The sequence below is a fragment of the Colossoma macropomum genome, unplaced genomic scaffold (genome assembly GCF_904425465.1).
Source record: "Colossoma macropomum unplaced genomic scaffold, Colossoma_macropomum, whole genome shotgun sequence".
Lineage (NCBI taxonomy): Eukaryota > Metazoa > Chordata > Actinopteri > Characiformes > Serrasalmidae > Colossoma > Colossoma macropomum.
The window spans coordinates 53,650-79,128 of record NW_023494834.1 but is presented as its reverse complement, the minus strand read 5'-3'; the positions used below and the strand labels follow the sequence as shown (position 1 = coordinate 79,128).

Below are 25,479 nucleotides of genomic sequence, written 5' to 3'. Positions count from 1 at the left end.
TATACATATGTGTGTGTGTGTGTCTGTATATAGTCTATTCCCACATTTTTCCTATAAGCAAACTGGAGGGAATCCTAAAATAATGAAACCTGTCTACTCATATGTCCCAAGACAACCCTGTTTCAAAACATTTCATTATGTAAGAGGTTAATGCTATGGGCTTGTGGTCTTAATATGCACATGATATATTGTTTCTTGAGGACAGGTGAAATGCAAAAAGTTTTTTACATTAATGGGACAGTTTGTGAAAGACTGAACATAACTGGTCAGCACAGACTTTCAGGGTGCGTGTATGAACTATTATCGATTTTGGTTACCTAAACTGTGGATGTCCTTCCTGAACATGATAAGGGCTATTCTGAGATAAAGAGAAGATTTTCATGAACTGCAGAAAAATTGTTTTCAAACCTTGCAAAAAACTTAAAAGGTCATATTTGGACACCTGGTACATAAAATAATTGGTTTCGTAGCCCGTGATGAACACAGTTCTATAAAACCTGTGTATTACTAGGTAGGGTCACGCAAGCCTCTCTTTATATTGTCTCTTTGCCTGCTTTATAACCCTGCTCAACTCCTTTCGAGCAGCTTTTATTTGTTTTTCACTGACAGATAAAGCCTTTCCTCCTTACTTATCCATGGTTTATTATTTGAATATTTATATGATTGGTTTATATGAATATTTAATATAACTGGTCACTTTATTACAAATTCTATTTAAAGCTTTAGCTCAATGTATAAACAATAACCAATCGGTGCAGTCACTCTTTTAGTTCATTAAGTGTCTTCAGACCGTATGTCAATAGCTTTAGTTTTTATTGTTTGTCTGCAACATTGATAGTTATGTAGATCTAGATTGACTGAGGGGAGGCAAGACATAAGATGTAACACCATGATAATATAAAAATAAGACCCTGACTGTCATAAGTAAATATATATTTATATATATATAAATGTATATGTGTAACATCATGTTTGTTCTTATTCTGCTCTAGTTCCTATTGTGCGTGTCGCAACTTTTTATACTGCCATACTTGTATTAGGAGTTCCAGGATTGCTTCTGCTGTCTTCGGTTTTCCTTGGTTGTATAGGTAAGAATTTCAATCTTTTTAGTTGCTTATATCAACAAAGCTTTACAATTTTCTTGAGTCTGGTAATATGAAAAATGTGCTCCATTAAGTTGTGTACATTACAAATTGCTATTTGTACATCCATGCATGCTTTTAACATTTGTTGTGATATACAGTCACATGCAAAAGTTTGGGCTGCCCTGGTCAAAGTTAAAATAAGTTAACAAATCCTCTACAGAGAACACACTTCTGAACATTTTAACACACATTTACTGTTTAACTGCGTAATTTGCCATATTGGGAAAAAAATAAAACATGGCCTGTGCAATTATTCTAGCACATTTGATATTTTTTTCTAATGTGTCAAACTCAGCAAATAAATAAAAACAAACAAAATACATAATTTGACCAGGGTCCCAAACTTTAGCATATGACTGAACATATTATGATTTTGCATGCATCTGTGAACATTATGGTAAGTATGTCATTACAGCCTTTGAAAATTGTCACAGCAGTTATTTCTACTACTGTTATCTTCAGCATAGTTACATGTTTCTTCTGTAAACTGTATCTATCAGAGCTAAACAGGTTTTATATGCACCCACACAAAATATCCCAGAATTAGTCCACCACTCTACTTGTAAACACTATGACGGACGAGAGCTGCAGATTATTTTTATTAATATTGAAAATTTTAATTTATTTTTATTACCACAAGGCAGTTAGACAACTGGTGGGCAGCTGTATGTAAATGTAGTTTATAAATATATAAAAATGTTATGCCAATGTTGAACTCAAAACATTGATATCAAAAACATGCTATGGTTGGAAAAATGAAAAAGAAATAATCAAATTGCTTGTGTGGTACATGGGTGTAACAATCAAATGTGTGCCTATAAATAAGTGTGCAACATGGGTAGTTAACATCAAATGACCATCGTAAAGAGTTGGAAGCCTATGTTCACTAAAGCAATTAGCCATGATAGACCATTACAGTGATTATCATGACTAAGGTTGTGATTAGGTATGACATGAAGCAGAGAGGAACCCACTTGCCTATGAAAAAATCACTGGAATACATGGCAGGCAAATGTCTTGTTGCTTTTATATATTAATTACATGTAATTAATAACAAACACAATAAATTCTCCCACCAAAAAAATGCAATTCATTTAGAGTATGTTAATTTTGTCCAGCAACCATGGACTGCTGATGGAGAACAATTCATTTCAGTCACCTATCATCATTGGTCCATGTGAGCAGCATTACAGTTAATTATCATTCCATTAACAGCACCATTAACCATCCATTAACAGGTTTTTGGTGTCTTGATGCATCTGTACAAAATATAGCTGAGCCAATCAGATTTTAGAACTAGGACTATCCACTTTATTAAGAGAAACTTGTAAAAAATTGTAACCCTTTATTTGGATATCCTTCTGTAGATGCTTTTAGGATGATTTCCTTGCCTTTAACTTACACTCAAATAAACACTACCTTAAACTACCTTAACTTTCCCAACCCCTCATCGAAACTCTACCTTTAACCTCAACTCAAAACCTAAACCTAACCATAATTATAGTCTAATCCTAATCTTAACTTGCTGAGAATCTCACCAGATGGTTTGTTAAAATTTTGGACATCTGTAGATAATCTGTAGGGGGCTATCCAAATAAAGTGGAACCCCACTAAAAATAAAATAAATTAAATAAATAAACATCAGAAAAACAAATGATGATGTAGGCCTTATACAAGTGCACTGATGTGAGACCCTTCCAGTAAAGAAAAGAAAGGAAATGTTTTTCGTCTAGAACTTAATAGTTAATAGAGAATCCGTTCTTGAAGCAAACTAGAGAAATATGCTTCATGCAGTCTGCTATACATGCCAATCTGTACATAATAGCACTAACTGATAAATCCTGAATTACATGTAATCGGTTACAATATTTGAATTTATGAATCAATGAGGCCCACCATAGTCCTGCCCCAACTATGTAAAATCCAAATGATTCAGGATTCAGACTCTGATGATAGACTCATGGCCTGAAATTTGGGTGGGAAAGACAGAAATTCATATTATGTCACAGCACCTGGTCTGTATTGTAGCTACTTTTTATATTATATTATATTAATAGGCTAGCACTAATAACATTTTATTAATGTTTTATTTCATTTTGAGTGAAGCTTACACAAAACACAGACCGTGGATTTATACAGTAACAGAAGTTGCCAATTTTGGACGCCTGCTCCTTATTATCTTCTTATATAGAAATCTAGGTAAGTAATTGTTTTGTATAGTTAATGTTGTATTGAACTATGTTTTGTTACTGATATTAACTTTGTCACTTTAATGTGATTCACACTCTCTGTTTTTCAGAAACTCTGTCTGTGTCATTGCTTTTACCTTTAGTAATCTTCTGGCACTTTTTGAAAGTCAAGTGTAAACGTAAGTACACCTAGGGATACTTTGCATGTTTTTAAATCATTATTTTTAGCTTTTCTTTAAAAGATTGGGAACTTTAATCACTCTTAATTTCCTTATGCCTTTACAAAGCAGTATTATTTAAATCTTGGTCTGTGAAATCTTTCAGTAAAGCCTTTTATTGCTTTGCAGTGGCATTACACAATAGTTGGGAGCATTATCACTTATTCGACTCTTTCGCATACATTTTTATTTAAATAAAGTTACTTGGAAAGCATCTAAATCTCTGTGTAAATGAAATGTCAATACTGGTGTACCAAATGGCAAATTAAAATGGTAAAATTGAATTTGAATTTTCATGTTGAGCCTGAAATTACATATATGATTGGGAAATTTAAATTCAAACATAAGAATACACTGCCATTTTACATATTACATTTTTATTTTAATTTTGCAACTGATATGCTTCTATACATTGTATGCCCTAGATGTGAATTCATTTAAGTTAGCCTATAGACTCAATGTTAGCCTAGCATTTCAGCAAATAACTTTTCTAAAGGTGGTATTATTGCCTATTTAGGCATCTGGTTTTCAAACATCTCAAACAGATTGACTCATAAAAAAAGAGTTATGTGAATTGTTGGCTTGTTATGTGGACTGTTTTGTGTGAAAACACTGAACATTTTGTTGTTTGCAGCATATCTCTGGACATTAGTTTTGCTAATCCTACTCTCCCTAAATGCATCAGTGTCAATCTATTTACATTATGACACGCTGGAAACTATGAAAGGTAGGCACCAGCCCTATTTCATTATTTTTTTTATGGTACTTTTCTACTTAATGATCCTCATGTGAACCCAAGTGAACCCAAATACTGAAGCACCTTATACCAAATATGCATCCAAGCCACATTAACTCAAGTCACATGTGTGGGACATTATCAGGTTCCTAGACTATTCATGAACCAGTAAAGCAGGGGTCATCAGTTCAGGTCCTGGAAGATGCACAGTGTAGTTTGGTAATTTCTCTGTACAAATACACCTATAAAACCTTGCAATTAACTACTGAGTTGAATTATGTGTGTTAGAGTTAGGAATCACCAAACTGTGCTGGTTTTCTGCTCTTCAGGACTGCAGTGGAATACTCCTGCAATACAGTTTAACCTTGCTGGCTTTATTTTCAGAACAATCCTGGAAAACGTTGTCACCTGTCCCAAAATTCAGTGTCCAAATATGAAACTGCTCTGTTTACATTACATGAATCTTTTGAATTTATGTACTACCATATTATGGATTCCAAAAAAATGAATTTTAGAATGTAAATATATTGTAGTTTTTACAAAGCCATTTTACCCCAAATACTCTTGAATATTAAATATTTAAGTAGTGGTGTAAATATGGAAATGTCTTAATTTTCTGAAGTATAAATGTTTATACTTACAGGTTTCATTTTATTGCAGTTTTTTTTTTCTTAATTGCTGTACCCTTTAATTCCATGTTGGCACACAATTCTGATGTTCAGGTTGTTTTTACTTGTGTTATCAACTCAAACATTACACTGGATTTCACTCAGATTACAACCTGCTTAACACTTTTTGGAGAACACTAAAATAAGTCTCCATCTTGAAGTACAAATTTCATGATAAACTCTCATGCCATCTTTTGTGAAGATTTACCTGTGGTACTAGTGCATCTGACACAGTGGTGTTGAAGGGGTTTTTACACATGGTGTAGACTAACTGACCACTTTATTAGACAAACATACTTTGTTGCTACACTTTCTCATACAGTTACAAACTATAGCTCATTGTTTTTCCATGCACAGTTCATATTATATATACATTCTATATATTATACATCCGCTAGTCCTGCATCAGGGACAATGAATAGATGTCACACTGGAATTATTATTGGTATGTTTAGTTTCAGACCACAGAGCTGCTCTTGTCTGGATATTTTGGGTGGTGGTCCGCTCTCAACCTAGCAGTGACACTGACGTATAAAAACCCCAGCAACACCTCTGTGTCTGATACACTCAGCACCACACACTACTATGTCAGTGTTACTGCTATGCTGAGAACGATCACCCACCAAAATAATATCTGGCCATCAGTGGTCCTGTGGTGGTTCCTTTCCATTGTAATGCACATGCAGTACCTGCGTGGATATTTCCATGCATACGCAGCTACAGACTGGGTGGTTGCATTCCCAGTGAGTCACATGTGACTCCTCTACCGGGCTATATCATCATTGCAAACTTCCTCTTTTCTTACCATTAGACTGGTTGTGCAGCCAGGCTTTTAGGTCCACTGTTTACAGTGTCAGAGTTGTGTTGGGCTATTGCCATCAACTACTCATCTGACCACACCTGAGTGAGCTTCACTTAAGCATCTCAGGCTCTACAAGCCCCAGCTCATTCGTCCTCTATGAGCTGTTGTCATCCACTCCTTGTCCGACTTGTCCTTGGTGTAGGTTTGGACTGCTGAGAATTGTAGTAGAGGTCTACATACAAACACTGTATGTATGAAAGGCCAGCGTGTTTGAGCTGCAGCGCTCGCACTGCCGCATCACTCACGCCATGCAAAGGTAGTATGTGTGAATCAGCTGCTAGACAGATGGCGGAGCCTTTAGTCCATGGCCACAGCTGCTGAGCCCAGCAAAACTCCAAAAATAAGCACTCTGTGGTTTAATTCCTGCTTTGTTTTACTGGGAATAAATGGCATTTGGTGAAGTTACTTCACAGTGAGCCTGATGACCATGACTGCTGTGTTATTTCAGCAGAGGATAATGTACAGGGAGATTTACTCGAAAGAGACCCTGAATACCCTGAACAGCATTTCTCAGCCTTGGGGCAGTTCAGCCCCACGAGCCTCTTTCCTACTCATCGACACTGCATTCCGAGGTAAGCACTCCATTCATGCCAGCGGTGCTGGTCAACCAGGTTCAAAATGTGCTGAAGCTTGTGATGGCTAAGCTTGTGTTCGATGCACCAGTGACTACAGGACCAAAATGAGTAAGCTCTTCATGCATGCTCACTTCAGTGCTGGCAGTGGATTCTTGTGTTGCTTCTAAGGTAGTGTCCCCAGATGAAGCACTGCACCCTGACCCATGTTGTTCCAGTGTGGAACGTAGACACATGGATGGGCTCTTTTCCAGGGCAAATAATACAGCCACCAGGATGGCCAGGATTGTTAACTCTCCCTTTTGCTCTTGGCCCTGCATTCTTGTCTGCAAAGCCTTAGCACCAATGAACTCTTAAACATTGCGTTTTGGTCAACTGTCTGTCTGGCTTGGGGTCATGGAAGACAGGTGTCAGATTTGGTTCATGGCTGCTGCCAAGTATGGCTGGTGCAGTCTGTGCTTTCAGATGCATGCAGGGTAAAAATACACTCTCTGCCTGTAGTTCTGGGCCATGTTTTTGGCCCCTCAGTTAAGGAAGCTCTTGAATGCTGCTCTTCCTTCTCCAAGTCATCTAGGCTGGAGACCCCATGAGTGCAACACTGCTATCGTTGCACAGGAACTTTCTCTTATCTCCAGTGAGTACTCAGGTCTGGGGTACCAAGCTGCAGCCAAGCTCTAATACAAAACCCCAGCCTCGCCACCCTAAGCTACCTGTCTGGCTATCTTTGACTGTCCTCAGCCGGTGATGGAGCTGCTGGCAGCCCAACACATGGCCTATTGAAAAAGGATAGACCAATAGGTCTTGGGTATCATGTCGACAGTCTACAGGCTGCACTTCTGGTGTTGGCCTCCTCACAGTGCCTTCCTGAAGGTTACTGTTGTTCAGAACAGAGTTCATTTGTTGACGCTCTCCCTGGAAGTCAGTTCCCTCCCGTACAGAGGAGAAATAAAAAATCTGGACCCTGATGTTCAGCCAGAGGGCTTTTACTCAAATTACTTAATTGTTCCAAAGAAAGATGGAGGCAATTCTGAACCTCCGGCTGTTAAACTCATTTCTAAAAGTTCTACCCTTCCGCATGCTATACACTGCTACTGTTCTGTGCAGTGTTTGCCAAGGAGAATGGTTCACTTTGGTGGACTTTAGAGATGCTTGCTTCCACATTCATCAAGGCAAAGGTGTTTTCTATGGTTTGCATTCCTGGGCAAAGTGTTCCAATTCAAAGTTATTCCGTTCGGACTGTTGTAAACTTCAAGGACATTTTCAAAGTGCATGCAGGCTGCCCTGACAACCCTAATGGAGCAAGGGCTAAAAATGCATTCGTACTTGGACAGTTGGCTGGTGTTTGTCCCCTCTGAAGAGTGAGTGCTTAAGGATACTTGGAGGCTATTGGACCACGTTTAAGCACTGGACCTATCTATAAACTGGGAAAAGAACAAACTGTTGCTGAACTCTCAAATGATGGTGGCCTTGCTGTTCATGGACTGAGCCCAGGCGATTCTGCTACTCATTGGCCGCCTGAGGCAGGGAGCAAAGATGAAGTACTAAGCACTGCTGTGGACTCCTCACAGCTGCAGCACAGGTCTCCATATGAGTGTCTGATAGCTCTCAGATCATGCCGGTCTTTACAGTTCCTCATGTCCAGGACAATGATGGGTCAGCTGCCTGCATGCAGAGAGGTGGTGAAAACAGATGCATCTACCACAGGAACATATCAACCACCTCAAGCTGCAAGCAGTGAAACTTGCCTTAAAGTATTTTCTTCCAGACCTCCAGTGCTTATGAACGATTACGCAGCCTGGCGCAGGACCTATGGACATGCCAAGTTCCTGTCATTGAGAGCTGCTCACTTATTGGGTGTTACTAACCCGACAGCAGACGCACTCCCATGGCACATGGTGAGCCTGGGCCACTGGAGACCTGACCAACACATGGTCAGTATTATCTGGGGCAAATATGGACAGGCACACCTGGACCTGTTCACCTCAGCAGACACAACTCACTGTCAGCTGTGGTTCTTGGAATGGGATCAATACAGTCCATTTGGTCAGGGCGCCTGGCCATTGCATGTCAACATCTGCTACCACGCCAAAAAAGTTCCCACTTTTATTCAACTGTGCAACCAACCTGACTTGGCAAATTCTACAACATAATTACCATTATGCCACTCAGACATACACTATATTGCCGAAAGTATTCACTCACCCATCCAAATCATTGAGTTTAGGTGTTCCATTCACTTCCATGGCCACAGGTGTATAAAACTAAGCACCTAGGCATGCAGACTGCTTCTACAAACATTTGTGAAAGAATGTGTCGCTCTCAGGAGCTCAGTGAACTCCAGCGTGGTACCGTGATAGGATGCCACCTGTGCAACAAGTCCAGTCGTGAAATTTCCTCACTACTAAATATTCCACAGTCAACTGTCAGTGGTATTATAACAAAGTGGAAGCGATTGGGAACGACAGCAACTCAGCCACGAAGTGGTCGGCCAAGTAAAATGACAGAGCAGGGTCAGCGGATGCTGAGGCGCATAGTGCGCAGGGGTCGGCAACTTTCTGCAGAGTCAATTGCTACAGACCTCCAAACTTCATGTGGCCTTCAGATTAGCTCAAGAACAGCGTAGAGAGCTTCATGGAATGGGTTTCTATGGCCGAGCAGCTGCATCCAAGCCTTACATCACCAAGCGCAATGCAAAGCGTCGAATGCAGTGGTGTAAAGCGCCGCCACTGGACTCTAGAGCAGTGGAGACGTGTTCTCTGGAGTTACGAATCACACTTCTCCATCTGGCAATCCGATGGACCAGTCTGGGTTTGGCGGTTGCCAGGAGAACGGTACTTGTCTGATTGCATTGTGCCAAGTGTAAAGTGTGGTGGGGGGGATTATGGTGTGGGGTTGTTTTTCAGGAGTTGGGCTCGGTCTCTTAGTTCCAGTGAAAGGAACTCTTAATGCTTCAGCACCAAGAGATTTTGGACAATTTCATGCTCCCAACTTTGTGGGAACAGTTTGGGGACGGCCCCTTCCTGTTCCAACATGACTGCGCACCAGTGCACAAAGCAAGGTCCATAAAGACATGGATGAGCGAGTTTGGTGTGGAAGAGCTTGACTGGCCTGCGCAGAGTCCTGACCTCAACCTGATAGAACACCTTTGGGATGAATTAGAGCGGAGCCTGCATGCCAGGCCTTCTTGTCCAACATCAGTGTCAGACCTCACAAATGCACTTCCCATAAACACACTCCTAAACCTTGTGGAAAGCCTTCCCAGAAGAGTTGAAGCTGTTATAGCTGCAAAGGGTGGGCCGACATCATATTAAACCCTATGGATTAAGAATGGGATGTCACTCAAGTTCATATGCGTGTGAAAGCAGACGAGCGAATACTTTTGGAAATATAGTGTAGCAAAAATACACTGATTTACATAATTCTCATTAAGTGCTGTCATTTCACTTCAGGAAATGTCAGGAAGCAGCCTAATGTTAGCCAAAACATGGGCATTATGGCAACTTTACATAAAACCTGACTAAAGCAGTTAAGGCAGCTGATGCTTGTTGAAGTAAGCTTTAAAAAATGTTTATGAAGTAAGCTTTAAAAATGTGGCATGTAAGTTTATGAACAGCACCTGTAAGTAAAGTGTTACCAGTTTTTTGGACGTGAAGAGGACATGTTAATAAGAATTATCAAGTACAAAACTGCTATATTAAACTGTGTTGTGAATTTTGAAATAATTTTTAGGCATTAATATGTGGATGCATGGATTAAGTCATTGTGATTCAATCAGTGTAAAATATTTGTTTTTCTGTGTCATATGCAGAACGAGAAGAATTGACCTGTGCGACTGCATATCTCCACGTTTTGTCTGTGATAGCATTATTTCAAGGTCTGGTCCATTTATCCGATATGCATTTTTTATTCTGATGTCTTTCAAATTCGTTTTTTGTTGAAAGAATACGGTACATGTAAGAACATTCATCACATAATTGGTGGGAATTCATTGAAAAGGATTGTGTAATGTTAAAACTATAAATTTCAAAGAAAACTTATCTTGTTATAAAGTACTTTCCACAAAGCTTTTTAAAAGACAATTTACATTAAAGAAGAGTTTTTTCTCTTTAGCCCAGTTTTAACAGGAAACTGTTTTCCGTTCTGTTTGTATACTTATGCATATCGCTGTTGTCGGAACAAAACCTTGTATCTCCAAAATGGTAACTTTACAGGAGAAGGAAAAAACATACTTTACTTTTAATGTAAGTCAATGGAACCAGACTTTTTTCTGAGTCATTTTTTGTCATTTCTTTTCATTCATCATGAAATTTACACACAATATAAAGGACAACAGTCATTTTCAAATTATGTCAAAAACTGAAAAAATGGAGAGGTTGGAGAGGTTTTCTTCTGACAACAGCGATATACTTCTTGGTACCTTGTACCAGTTGCACAAACATTATGGGAGGTTAATGAACACCAGACTGATACTTTAACTTACTTCATTTTCCTTTACATATGTCACTTCCTCACAGGATCTCTGGAGAGAGGCACCACACAACAAGGTAAGCATAAAAGCACACACTCTTTAGGAGGCTAAAATACGATACAGTCAATTGAATAATGCCTGAGATGAAACCAGCCTCAGTTCCACATTTGCAGAATAGCATACTCATACTTAATGTGTGATTAATCATTTAATTTTGTAATCCGTAGTGAGTAATTACTTGTTTTTACTTTTTTTTAGTTTCATAAATTTCTGAATTTTACTGAGTTTTCTTTTATATATGATTGCTTGATAAACGGCTTTTTTATACAGGTTTTTCACATGCGTACATGCTTGTGTACATGCTGGGGGCAGTGGGTCTCATTTTTGTGAATTCTATTGCACTGGCAGTAGAACTGATTCTCAAAGCACGTGAGTGAGATCAACAGTGTTGTATATGTTTAAACTACAAAAGGAATACATTTTGACTTGTGTTGATTACATATGACTATTATAATGTCATCTAATTGAATTCGGTTCTCTGAATCATTGTTCATATACTGGTAATACTGTAAAATGCAGCACTGCAAAAAATTCAGATTAACACTCATCATGAAATCTTATGAAATTTATTACCTAATCAATAACTAACTAGCAATGTTTTAATGTAAATGATTGTTACTGCTTTTGTTTGTTCAATATCGTTTTCATATTTTCCATTAGGAAATGGTGAGTGCACAGTGGATTTGCGAGTCATACTCATACCCTCTGAATGTGTCTTTGCACTGTGCTGTCTTACTCTTCAAATTGTGTAAGTTTATTTTATAAGTATAATTTACAATCATGCCATAGTCTTAAAATTTTGTACAAAGCCGAATTATACGTCTGTGCATGTGTTGTACACAGAGGTGTCAGTGCACTAGGGGGCACTGTCCAGACCTGAATGTACAGCAAACAAAGTGGAAAATCTGTTGTGTTTTTCCTCTGTCTCTCTCTCTCTCTCTCTCTCTCTCTCCAAGAATTAATCCTTGCTTCACTGTTTTTTTGTTGTATGAATGTTTGTATTGTCAGACCTCTTCCCCCAACTGGTCCTTGAACAACTGTGTTTAATTTTGCACTAGTTTAGTTTTGGGTCTCGTCCTGTCCCAGACCCTACCAAAACAGCTAATTAGCATTTGCTTGATGCACAGTTCTGCAGACTTGAGGCCTGTTGAGGCCTGTCAGTGTTCACATTGTGGCCTCTGCGAGCTGTGCTTACCCATGAACCCGTTCTCTGCATTGTGACATATGTTTGTAAAAGCATAATCAGCCTTTGAAACATCAAAGCCTTTTCTGTTCAGCTTTGTTAGTCCATATTGTTTTTGTATCAAATAGAGAGCACAGGGGCCAAACACAATGCTAAAAACTCCTGATGTGCTACATAGTGAAACAAAGGAATGTTCTGCCAATTCTCACTTCTGCTAAACAGAGACGCCATCTTTGGTAGTTTGTTAATGGCTTGTTGTGCCAATTGTGCCAATACATGAAGACATTTGGGTTGGAGATCAAAAGATGAATACGACATGATAGATCAGAATTTCAGCTTTTATTTCCTGATGTTCACATCTAAACAATTCAAACAACTTAGAACATGGAACCTATTGTTTGAACCAACCTTTTCTTTGTTTGCCCTGTTAGATTGATTGGTTAAACAGTTAACTGTTTTGAATGTCTTCTCTTGGTTTGAGCCCTGGGTTTTGCCTGTGAAGAATGCATTTGTTGTTAAAAAGGATAAATCAATATGAAGACCAGAGAGCTGTCTAAGAGAGAAAAACAAGCGAATTTGATGCTTAGAAAAGAGGGAAAATTGATCAGAGCCTTTGCACAAGAATTTTGTTATTTTATTATTCTATTACAGATTAACGGGTGACCTAGATGAATTGTGTCGATTGTGCAGGTGTAAACGGGCATCAGTGGTGAGTATTAAAGAGTACTAAAGAGAATTTTCCATTAAAAACTTGATATAATCGTAGAAAACATATGGACCCACATTTATATGACTGGCAGTTGACTGTAATTTGTTACCATGGGCTGAAGGCTCACAGCAGCCAGTTAACTGAATAGTGTATTAGTACATGCTGGAAAACCAAATGGGAAGGGTGTTAAGTCGAATGAGAGGACCATGGCTCCAACAGGGAGAGCACAACACAGAGTGGAGTGCTTTGTTATTGGTTGTTGAGAAATCCAGTGGGTTTTCTGTGATGCTGGGTTCGGTGTACCTACTGACTGGTTGTAGAACAGATTTATCCTGCTGTTAAATTTCAATTCTGTTTGTTTTTGGACAGATTGCAATATCCATTTGATGTTTTAATAATCTAACATGTAGATTAGTTGAGTGGACTAGATCCAGGTTTGATCTACATGACAGTCTAATGTAATTCTGTCTGCTTAAGATTTCATATGAACTGTTTAAAAGCCAATATACAATATACTATATATAGTGAAATTAACTCTTAAATTAACTCAAAATAATCTACCAGCATTTTTGCTCTACTCACTTTTGTAACAACACACAAACCCAAAGGTGATCTGTGCAGGATTACTTTTTTTAAATAAATATGAAATGACAATTAGTTATTAATAGATCAGGGTTTAAGCTCTGTGACTTTTAGGCCAGTGAAGGTCAGTGACTCTGATATTTACTTCTATTTGCACGTATTCATAAAGAACACAACCATTTTCATATTACTTAATTAAATGAATCATTTACCCTCAATCAATGGGCGTTCTCATTGTTCATAATTTACTTTGTGTATAAGATAACCAACTTAATTTTTTTTTGGACAAATACAGCTTCATCATTCCTCCCAACCTCTCACCCAGACATGTTTTCCACTTTACTTTTGTTGCTTGCAAGGTCACATTAAAGATCCGGCATCACTCGTTTTAGGTTTTACATTAGAAAATATACTGCAATTTGGGGAATGCAGATGTTTTTTTCAAGTCAAGCACACATTGTAAGGCATATTGGACCCACTAGAGTAAAGCCTTCACATTTACATATGTTTTTATTAAACCAATAACAAAGCATTCAACAGAATGCAAACCCTTTTGGAGCTAAGACCGATCTGTTTGAAGTTGTTATTTTAGCTGTCTACCACAGCATATTTGAGTCTTAAAACTCTCATATTTATTTTTTTTATTTCAACTTTAGTAGGCTGACAGATAAAATAACAACTTTGTCCATGTCCAAATATGACCTGTAACTTGCATGTCTTGCCTTAGACACAGGAATCATCAACAGAACTGGAGACCCATCCTGTTCGTTCTTCTCGGAATTCAGTTTTGTAGGAGGTAAAACAAAGTTCATATTCCACATGGTTGAAATACTGTTATTTTAGGTAATATTTAGGTTTCAGTCCATCATGATTTAAAGTTTTTCTCAGTTACTTAAACACAGTTCCTGAAGCAAAGTTCATGTCAAACTGACACAAACCCATTACTCCTTTCAGTAAAACAGTGGAAATTTCTGCTGCATGCTCACGTACCCTGCAATAAAGATGGAAACAGATTTAACATATTTGTCATTACAGGCCTTTTGACAGTGGAATGTTACAGCATAAATCCATCTTGTGACACATTGTGGTCAATATGGAACAGAAGAACTGGATACAGAAAAAATTATGCAGGGGCTTTGAGTGTGCACTGTTATAACTAAATGTATTGAATTAATGTTATGTTTTGTATAATATATTATATTACTAGATATAGTAAATCATTGGTGCCAACTTGGGTTATACATTTTTTTTTATGTCCTAATCTGACAGACATTTAATTTGGAGGAAGGATTCTAAAATAAGAGCAGGTTTCATTGGTGAATGTATGTAAATTATGAATAATTTATTAAGTTTTCATTATCACACACTTGTGTTGAAGTATATAATGTGATCACTTTGCACTACTGTCGTCTTGTAATGAGTAGATCACATAAAGGGAACATGGAATGTGATCTGCTCATAGTTTTAATTTATATCATTATTAAGTGTTGGGAAAAGAATCCATGAGTGTAATGCACAAGCGAAAAACAGCAGTTTTTCTGGTTGCCATAGTGACCATAGTGCCGCAGCTGTTTTCAGACTGTTCAGTGTAGTTTCACTACTGCAACTTTTTGTGAGCTTTATGCTAGTTTTGGGAGGCCAACGAGCCAGTGCCCCTCCCTAGTTGGCACCTATGTACAACCCCATTTCCAAAAATGTTAAGACAGTGCAGAATATAAATAAAAATAGAATGCAATGATGTGCAAATCATGTAAACGCTATATTTAATAGAAAATAGTACAAAGACAACATATCAAATGTTGAAACTGAGAAATTTTATTATTGAAAAATATTCGGCCATTTTGAATGCCAGCAACACATTCCAAAAAAGTTGGGACAGGGGCATGTTTACCCCTGCGTTGCATCACCCCATTCTTGTTCGATATAGGATTTCAGCTGCTCAACGGTTCGGGGGCTCATTTGTCGTATTTTTCATTTCATAATGCAGCAAGGACTCTGGACTGCAGGCAGGTCAGTTTAGCACCCTAACTCTCACTACAGAGCCATGCTGGTAGAATGTGTAGAATGTGGTTTTTCATTGTCTTTCTGAAATAAGCAAGGCCTACCTTGAAAAAAAGGTAAACCATATATCGTTCAGCATTTAGTGATGTCGTCACCATGCCATGTACACTAATGCACCCCATACCTTCACGGATACTGGCTTTTGAACTATGCGCTAATAACAAGCTGAGTGGTCTTTAGCCCGGAGGACACAATGTCCATGATTTCCAAAAAGAATTTCAAATTTTGATTTGTCGGACCACAGGACACTTTTCCACTTTGCCTCAGTCCATCTTAAGTGAGCTCTGGCCCAGAGAAGGTGGCGGTGTTTCTGGATCCTGTTTATATATGATTTCGTCTTTGCATGATAGAGTTTTAACTTGTATTTATAGATGCAGCGTTGAACTGTGTTCATAGACATTCATTTTCATAGGTGTTCCTGAGCTCATTGCAGTGGTTTTCACTACAGATTTGTGTCTGTTTCTAATGCAGTGCTGCCGGATGGCCCAAAGATCATGGCCAGCATATACTGTTATTTGGCCTTGCATACAAAGATTTTTCCAGATTCTCTGAATCTTTTAATGTTATTATGTACTGTAGACAATGAAATCCCCAAGTTCTTTGCTATTTAATGCTGAGAAAAGTTATTCTTGAATTGTTTAACCCCTCCTCATCTTTATGTCGAAAGACTCTCTGAGATGCTCTTTTTATATCATGTTACTGACCTGTTGCCAATTAACCATCAGGTGTTTTTAGCATTCCACAACTTTACCAGTCGTTTGTTGTCCCCGTCCCAACTTTTTTGAAATGTGTTGCTGGCATCAAATTCAAAATGGGCATATATTTTTCAAAAAAACAATAAAATGTCTTAGTTTCAACATTTGATATAATATGGAGTTTATGATTTAATATAGATTTTAAATGATTTGCACATCATTGCATTCTGTTTTTATTTACATTTTGCACAACATCCCAACTATTTTGGAAATGGGGTTGTACTAAAAGTGTTCGGTTTTTGACATAGCCTACCCAAAGTTACATCTTAGCACCCTTTGTGTTACATTAAATGTCTATATACTTATATATTTTAGTTCATCTCTGTTAAGCTTGGCACATTTAGTGACATCCACCTGATGTAGACATTATCAATAAAAGATTCAAGCATTTGTAGTGCCAAAAAAGATACATATGTATGTTGTTAAAGTCAACGATTTAGTAAAATGTGTATTCACTGATGTCTTTTGAAGTGTTCAGGTTTAATTGTCATGTATATACTACTCTTTGTCCACTTTATTAGAAACCGCTCCACCTTTCTAGTGTACAGTCAGTACCACAGAGCCACTATTGTCTAGATGTTTTTGGGTGATGGGTGTAAAAATTCCATTGCTTTGTCTGATACGCTCATACCAACAGCACACACTACCATGTCATTGTCACTGCTGTGCTGAGAATATCCGGACAACAGCAGCCCTGTGGTCAGAAACTGACCAATGATGAGTGGGGTAGAGGTGGTCTGATGAACTGTTCAGCAATAGATAGCAATAGACTACAGTCTGCATTTGTACAGCTTTATAGCACAGCTACAAAGTAGTTGTATCAAATGGTCAATGAGTGGAAGTATGTGGTAGAAGTTTCTAATAAAGTGGATTAGAAAAGTGTATGTTGTGTGTATATATTGCATTGTTGTATACATTTTTATTTAGAAATGCTATGATACTGTGCAGTATTATCCAGAAAGCATTTGTAGTTTTGTACTTGGCTTTTTCATAGTATTATAACCATCATGGCAAAATAAGACATTTACATTTTTTAGCAATTTTACTTGACTGTAATTGCAGTCTCATTCTTTCTAATGGATTTTAAGTGATTTTCTAATGTGTTTGCATGAAAACTCCTGGTACTGTGATTACTATTTCATTGATTAGGCAGCCTGTGAAACTGGTGAACCCGCATCTGAATGCAGAACATGAGCGACTCAAAACTCAGCTCATCAACCAAGAGCTTTTGCTGACACCCTGCAAAAAAAAAAAAACTAAAGCTCCCAAAGTAAACAATGGAAGCAGTCCATATCCTGCATGTGTTGTACTTTTATCAGGCTGGTATTTACTGTGGTAGTCAAAAATAAATTTGACACATTAATTTCACCAATTTGAACAGGCCTAAGCAGATCATTTAATGCTTGTGTTACTGGATTTTGATCATGTATGTCATGTTGATTGATTGTGATATGCTGATTGTGATATGCTGACTTCTGGCTGTTTCTAAACTATATATTTTTTGCATGTGTTTAAATGTTTATCAATAAAATAATCATGTATGTATTATTTTATTTGGTTTTATTCACGCTTATTTATTTATTAATTTCTGTATTTATGTATTCCTCAGTATATTAATTTGCTGTTGCTGATAACAGGCTCTCTGTGATTGGTCTACATTCTTGATTGGTCTATATTCTCTCAGTAGTTGGCCCATTCATGTTGGTATGTTTTATCCTTGTGGAAATTATGTGTACATTTGAATCAAATTGAATGCATCATATTTCCCCCAGGTGAATCTCTCTATGCAGCCAATGGTAATAAGATGACATGGTCAGATAGATGATTGACTGGTGAAACTTGCCTCAGAATGTAGAACATGAGTGTATCAAAGCTCTGATGTAACCCAGCCTGTCATCCAAGAGTTTTTGCACCTGACACACCTGCCAAAATATAAACTACACTGAAAAAGGTAATTCACTTGATTCAGATGTGTACATTTCAATCAACACATTTAGCCACATTCAGCAACAGAGTAAGAGCAAGACCATAATTAACTGTCACAGTTAATATTAGCAAATAAAAAAGAACTACTGGAAACATCAGTTTGAATACTGAGTTCTTTGAGAACCCAACTAAATCAGTGGTCATAATTCTAACTAGGGAATCCAAACTACATCTCATGGTTACATAATTTCACCTAAATGTTCTTGATCAGCTAAGACATTCCTGGTGTCCGAACTTTGCTTTTTTAGGTCTGCAGTAAAGTTATGACACTGGTATAACAGAAGTATATGTCACCCCAAAACATTTTGAGTAAGGTAGACTTTGGTTATATTAGCCTCACATTTAATATGAATGTACGTGACCAGTCAAAAGTTTGGGCACACCTACACCCAGAACTATTTTTCAAAACTAAGAAACAGTGTTGTGGAATGTCTCTAGTTAGAAATGTCTCTTTTTAGACTCTGCCCTTCCTCATCAAAATATTACAAATAAAAGTTAGGTTATTTTGTTTAGTTGTTTAATAATTATACAAATCTCACTGTCCGGTATGCTGGACATTTGCAATTAGGCACTTGAAATCTGCAAGATTTAAACATATTTGTTATCATCAGTGTGATGACACAAAGCATGCACTGAATGTTTCTTGGGTTTACTATATATTTGCTAGAAAAATTTCCAATTCTTTTGGAAGTCCAGGCAATTCCAAGGGTGCACAAACTTTTAATGGTGATTATGTTCAACAGCATTCAGACTCTGTGCACTTAATTACAAATGTCTAGTTTACTGAATGCTTAATGTTAGGTTGTCTCTACAAAAAAAAAAAAAAAATTATTGTCTTTTAATATGTGCCACGTTTTATAGCAAAACATTGTTTTAAGGAGGTAAAGTTTATCTGCTGACCAAAAGCAGAAACAGTTGACACTTTCACACTTTAGTTAATGTGATAAAGGTATTTTTTTCTTATGCATTTCAATGAATCATCTGGGCAAATAGATCTTAAGTTGATAGACGCAATTTGATTGGAATCACTCTTTTTGATGATTTGAACAGGTTGAGTTGAGCTTAGTTTTTGTCCAGTCAGTTGTTTTATTAACTTATCAGTATTCATTACTAGGAGCTTGGTTTTTTAACCGTGTTGTCAGAGGAGCCCACTGTAATTTGGTGCAAAACACTTAGCGTGAATTGCTCCTATTGATGATGTTCAGTTTAGTTGAGTTTGTAAACTGTTAGTTCTGTTAATTAATATATTAATAGCAGCATATTCATTGAGTTTGGACTGTGTTCTCCACTAGATGGAGCAAGAGTTGTATTAGTAATCATTCAACACATTATAGACTCACTGGTTCATGAATGAGACAACAAATCATCAAAATTTAAATTTAAATTTATACCACTTGCTTACATGTGGCTAGCTGTACTTCTTTGTGTAAGTCAACAGACAAAGTGTTCTAACATATAACACTGCACATAATGGACAAGTTGCTTTTGACCATGTTTTTAATGTTTGTTAATCTATACTAAAAGGTTTTTTTTAATAAAACAGTAGCTGTCGTGTAGTTTTATAACATGAAACGTTTGATTTTTCTGTAATTTATTCCAGTCATAACTCTTAAGATTCACCCTGAAGACTGTTCTGCTTGATTACTGGGTTGTAAGTTTAAGTCACAGAATTCACAAAAAACAACACATTCTGTCTCTAACTGGACACATCAGTGTGTTTAGCTGGACACAACATATTTTGTGTTACTTTTAACACAGAATGTATTAAATCAGAAAACAATATGACACAAAAGGTGTTAAAACAGGTAACACAAGTATGTGCTTTGTTATTTAATCACTTTTTAGCCTGTATAATTTTTTAGTCATCCTCTTGGTGTCTGTAATATAGACCTGTTTTATAAAATATAGTCATCTCATAGTGAGAGCTAACCAGGCTAAAGAACAGCCTCCACATGGTCAGGGGGTTAGCTTTAACATGCTGTTACAGCTAAGCCTCCCAAAGTGAGCAGTGTAAGCAGCCCATATACCTCATAAATTTTACTATTATCAGGCTGATATTTGCTGCTCTACTTTGTAGTCATAAATAAATTTGATGGCATTTGACACAGTTTCTTTCCACCAATTATATTTACTGTGATGGATACATTTTACATATTTAAGTTGGAAAGCACTCCTGGTTCAGTGTAATATAACTGCAGTTCTATATAGTATGGCGGTGTTGCCAGATTGCAGTTTTAGAGTCACCAAAATGTTTTAAAAAAAGGCATAACATTTATGAACTGTACTGCTTAATTATGCAGTTGAAATTGGAACAGGCCTACACCCTCTCATTCATCAAAACATTAACAGACATTCACTTTTCCACCCTTGTTTAAACTTTACTGTGTACAAAATAATAAACCCTGAATGGGTGATCAGGACCAACAAGTTTAATGCTTGTGTTATTGGATTAGTGTTATTGATATCATATTGGATGTAAATACTATAGTATCATGTTTGACATCCAGCTGTTTCTGATGGAACACTTTTTTGTGTGGAAGTAGTAACATTTAAATGAATAAAATAATAATACATGATACATAAACAAAATGATGTATACACTATTTTGTTTGGTTTTGTGTACTCACATTTATGTATTCATTTCTGTTTTTATGTATTCCTCAGTACTTATTTGCTGCTGTTGTGATTGGTCTACATTCTTGATTGGTCTATATTCTCAGTAACTGGACTATATTCTGTCCTCACTAGACTAGACTGACCCCTTCATGTTGATATATTTTGTCCTTGTGGAAATTATGTACACATTTAAATCAAGTAAATTCAGTACAACACCTTTTCCCCCAATGTATCTCTATATGCAGTCTTATTGTTAGATATTGACCAGCCAATGGGATTAAGAGGACACCCCCTCATTATCATAAGGACAAGGAAAACAAACACATAAATAGGAAAATAAATAAATACTGAGATAAACAAAGAAAGAACCAAATAAATTAGTTAAACAAATGGTAAAGGGTTATATTCATTAAAAAGGTCATTTTAGTTATTTTTACATTAGCAGATCTGGGCCTCAATCACTGTGTAATGATGCACGATCCAAATCTTTTAGGAGTCGACTGCCACTGGAATCAACTCCTGTTAATTTTCTTCTTGTCACTCTTTTCTTGAGTGCCTTGCTATCCCTTTGCTGCTGTAGCACTGTGAATTTCCCCGTTGTGGGACTAAAAAAGATTTGTCTTATCTTATCTCTTCATTTTAACCCTGACAGTGCCAGAGCTTTTGATAAAGAGATACAGTAAAGATTAAACCATCCTAAATGTAGTTTACCCAGATTTTGGAGTAGAGACAGATTACAGTGATGGGATGAAAATTCATGATTACACCGTGTATTTTAGATTTAGGATTATAAAACACATCTGCTGCATTTCAGTGCAAAATTTCTCAAACCTGCACCAACTACAACCAGCGCAGCTCGGAAAAGGAACTGAAAATGGCTGGTGAGTTATCTCCTCCAAACTGTTCGTCTAAAGCAGGGATCAGCGGCTCTTTTACTGCCCTGTTGTGGCTCCACAGCAGAATTAGATTTGTAGGTAAAAATAAAATAATCCTCCTTTACAGTAAAATAAAGCTCTGCTGATCGTTCAACACAGTTTAACAATAAATGGTCTTAAATGCTAGATACACCCTTTAATGCTGAAATTTGGCGCACAGACTGCTGTCACAATAGCAACGACAGCAGTCTCGCGTAACTAGTAGGAAAGAGACGAACATCGATAATTCAGAGACAAATTTACTTATTTGCGTTTATAATCATTCCAGCTGGATTCCTGATACATTTAATCTGCAATGAGAAACTGTCAAACACTAAAAAGTTAGGAGGCTTCTCGTTCACCAGCTTCTTGTTCGAATTTTCCAGACCAAAACCTAATCCTAATCTTCACCCTGGCCCCAATCCTAACCTTTACCTCAACCCAAAACCTAACTCTCACTCTGGCCCTAATCCTAATACTTCCCTTAACCTCAATCCCAACCCTAATCCTAACCTTCACCTTAACCAAACCCTAATCCAGTTAATCTCCAGGTACAGGATGGTGTCAGTGTGTCTATAACAGCTTGTTGAGGATGTTGAGATGGTCAGTATTAAACCTGTTACATGTTCAGTTCCTCTCAGGTTAAACATCTACAGATATGAAGTTGGACACCAAATAAAGTGAAAAGCGACTGAATTCAGCAGATTAGAAGCTAATTTTATTCATGCAGTTCATTAAAAGTCTCTTGATAATCTACTGAATGTATTCACTGCTGCTACATCATTGATGTGTTGCTGATGTTGCTGAGAGTCTGTTTAGTGTTTATTTCATCTAAACAGGACGACTGAAAATAAAGTGTCACTGGTTTTCCTGCCTGAAGAGTTGAGAGCAGATTCTCAAGATAATTAATGTTGTTCTCCTGTGAAAGAATCTGACTTGCTGCGTCCTTCCTGGCTTGGTATTATGTAATGCTGAGGGAGATGCAGAAGCAGAAGTCTATGGTTTTATTGAAATCCATAACAAAAGAAACAAAAGAAGACTGAGAGGCAAAAAGGAAACCATTATATAACAGGAAAAACACCAAACAGAGCCTGTGAAACCGAAACAAAAACAGACAAGACACAAGGCCAAAGACAGCAGAAGCACATGGCACAGAATACGGACTAGACTAGAGCAGAAACAAACAAGGGGAAAGATGGACTAGGGAGTCCCCCAGTCCTTCAAAACTCCATTGCTAAGATATTTACATGTGGTCATCATTATCCCACATTATCTCACATTACTTACTGGTTAGATTAGAGTTCTAGTCAAGTCACAGTTTATTTATATTAAAGCAACAAGCCACGAGAGGCCGTGGGTTACTGCGATTTTATCATGGGAAGGATGTTCTTAGGCATGATGCAATGTGGAAAAAATGGCAGCCAACATAAAATGTGATAAAATACATGACTTTTCAGAAAATAATTTGTTATTATTAATAATCAACATAATCACTTATTACGCGAGAAATGTAGTTCCTTTAGAGTATGGTATTGTTGCCAAGCAACCATGGACTGCTGAATGAGGAGAACGTTCAGTTGCTCATCACTGGACGCTGCGGTCATTTCAACTTTTTTAACTTTTTGTCATTTTACAATGAACATATGAAAACACTGTTTAATGCAGAAACTTTCACTTTATAAGTACTTTTTGGTCACCGCGAGTCTTATTTAGCACCAATCCAGCTGCGCCCCTCTCCTTGTGCTGGGGCTGAATCTCAAGTGTCTCCCTGCTCCCTACATAGTCCACTACGTAGGAATTTAAATACTGGATCCTGCACCCCAACAGGGAATAATATAGCTAAGAAATAGTCATTTGAGACTCAGACACATCCATATTCAATAAATGGTGCACTATTTGGCTGTAGAGGCTAGAATTTCTAAACTTTCATAGCTAGCACACTATTTAGGGACTATGGAGCTGTTTGGGATTCAGCCAGGGTTTGACGCTACTTCTGACTGAAACACGGAAATTTGAAGCATTTAATTAATTAATTAATTAATTTCATTCAAGTGACATTTTTAGACTTCTATACTGATGTTTTACAGTTAATCATACTGTAGGTACTTTAATTCGAGCCTGTGATATTAATGATGGAGTTGTTTAGGCTGTTGGCTCTCTTTTAGCCTGTTAGCTAGCTGACCAGCCTAGTTCTAGTTAAGAGTATAAGTTGCCAGCCCCTCAGTTTAAACAAAAATGGGTTCTTACTTTATCAATATACTCGGTGATCCATGCGAGCAGCATTAGAGTCAAAGATTATTCCATTAACAGCATAAGGATTTTTCATGCTGTGGAATAGTAATACACAATTCAGTTGTTGTGAAGTGGTCACAGGTGTGGGTATATTGTGGATTTTACAATGGCTTCGAATGCAGCTCAGCCAATCAGATTTTAGGACTGGAACGATCCATTTTATAAAGCGCTTTTTACAGCAGTTAATGTCACAGAGCAGCTTTACAGAAAATGAGCGTCGCCAATGGTGACAATTCCAAGAAAAAACTCCCTAAGAGGATGAAACCTTGAGAGGAACCAAGACTCAAAAGGAGAACCCATCCTCCTCTGATCAACACCAGATTGTTAACAATAACAAAAGAGCAATATGAGCAGAGAATAAGGTTTTAACATTAGTATGAAATATTAAAATACAGAAAAAGGGGAAAAGCAGATTATAAAAATATCTATAATATAAATTACAATACTTTACAATCCCTTTAATGATGCCCCAAAGGATAAAGGCAAGGCACATAGTAATTACAACTGCAATTATGAAGTATTTACACGACACAGTCACACATGCCATATGTTGTTATTTTCAGGAGACCCTGGGCTACTCAGATATACCATTGTTTGACATGTAAATGCTAACAGAAATTTTATATCTTTATGAATTTGGCTAATTTTTGATCAACAATTTACCTAGTACCTGCAAAATTTTGTAATTTTTTACTCAGAGATCTTGAAAACAAGTAGAATTGTAGATAGCTTTTCAGAACTTGTTAGTCTGGAGTGTCTGTGAGCTGAAAGTGCAAGAATTCTGATGGTGATTCATTCTATTGGCTATTCTGAGTAAAAATAAACAATTAGCATAAGGCAGCTATGTTTTTTATTTATATTCTGTCCTCTTGGATTCATGCTGAGTGCTAAAACTCTGATACACAGCAAGACAGGCTTTATTTCTAAATTATTTCTAATTATTTCTTTATTTCTAATTATTTTTTAATATCAGATATTTTTGATACTCAAAATCAATGTACACTGAAAGACTGAGTTGTGTTTTACGCATGTTTAGCTGTAAATTTCTGATTATCAGCACTAAATTCAGACTGAATCATCGCTGAAATCTCCACAGAGTCATCGTGATGTGTGAATTGTATCACTGTTTTAACATGAATATAAAAAGCATATGAAACAGACCAAAGAAAACTAAGCTGATATAAACCCACAAAATGCTATTATAAATTCATGCTACTACTTATTATAAACATCTGTTTGAAAATTAATAGAGTGTTTCTGTATGTATTTGGGTTTTTGGGCAGTGGGTAGTGCTGTCACCTCACAGCAAGAAGGGCCTAGGGTTCAATTCCCCGGCTGGGTGACCAGGGTCCTTTCTGTGTGGAGTTCGCCTGTTCTCCCCGTGTCTACATGGGTTTCCTCCAGGTTCTCTGGTTTTCTCCCACAGTCCAAAGACATGCAGTCAGGCCAATTAGACATGCTAG

At 37.2% G+C, this 25,479-nt stretch overlaps 1 protein-coding gene across 1 annotated transcript in view; it reads left to right on the top strand.

Moving 5' to 3' along the window:
• Window positions 1–25,479, top strand: part of LOC118800277 — a 42,124-nt gene that overhangs the window by 2,977 nt on the left and 13,668 nt on the right. Inside the window, exons 2-8 of the mRNA XM_036560488.1 lie at window positions 993–1,088; window positions 3,252–3,344; window positions 3,445–3,513; window positions 4,187–4,279; window positions 10,199–10,264; window positions 10,905–10,934; window positions 11,189–11,291. Of these exons, the coding sequence (XP_036416381.1) occupies window positions 993–1,088; window positions 3,252–3,344; window positions 3,445–3,513; window positions 4,187–4,279; window positions 10,199–10,264; window positions 10,905–10,934; window positions 11,189–11,291 (550 nt within the window). The remainder of the gene's footprint in view (window positions 1–992; window positions 1,089–3,251; window positions 3,345–3,444; window positions 3,514–4,186; window positions 4,280–10,198; window positions 10,265–10,904; window positions 10,935–11,188; window positions 11,292–25,479) is intronic.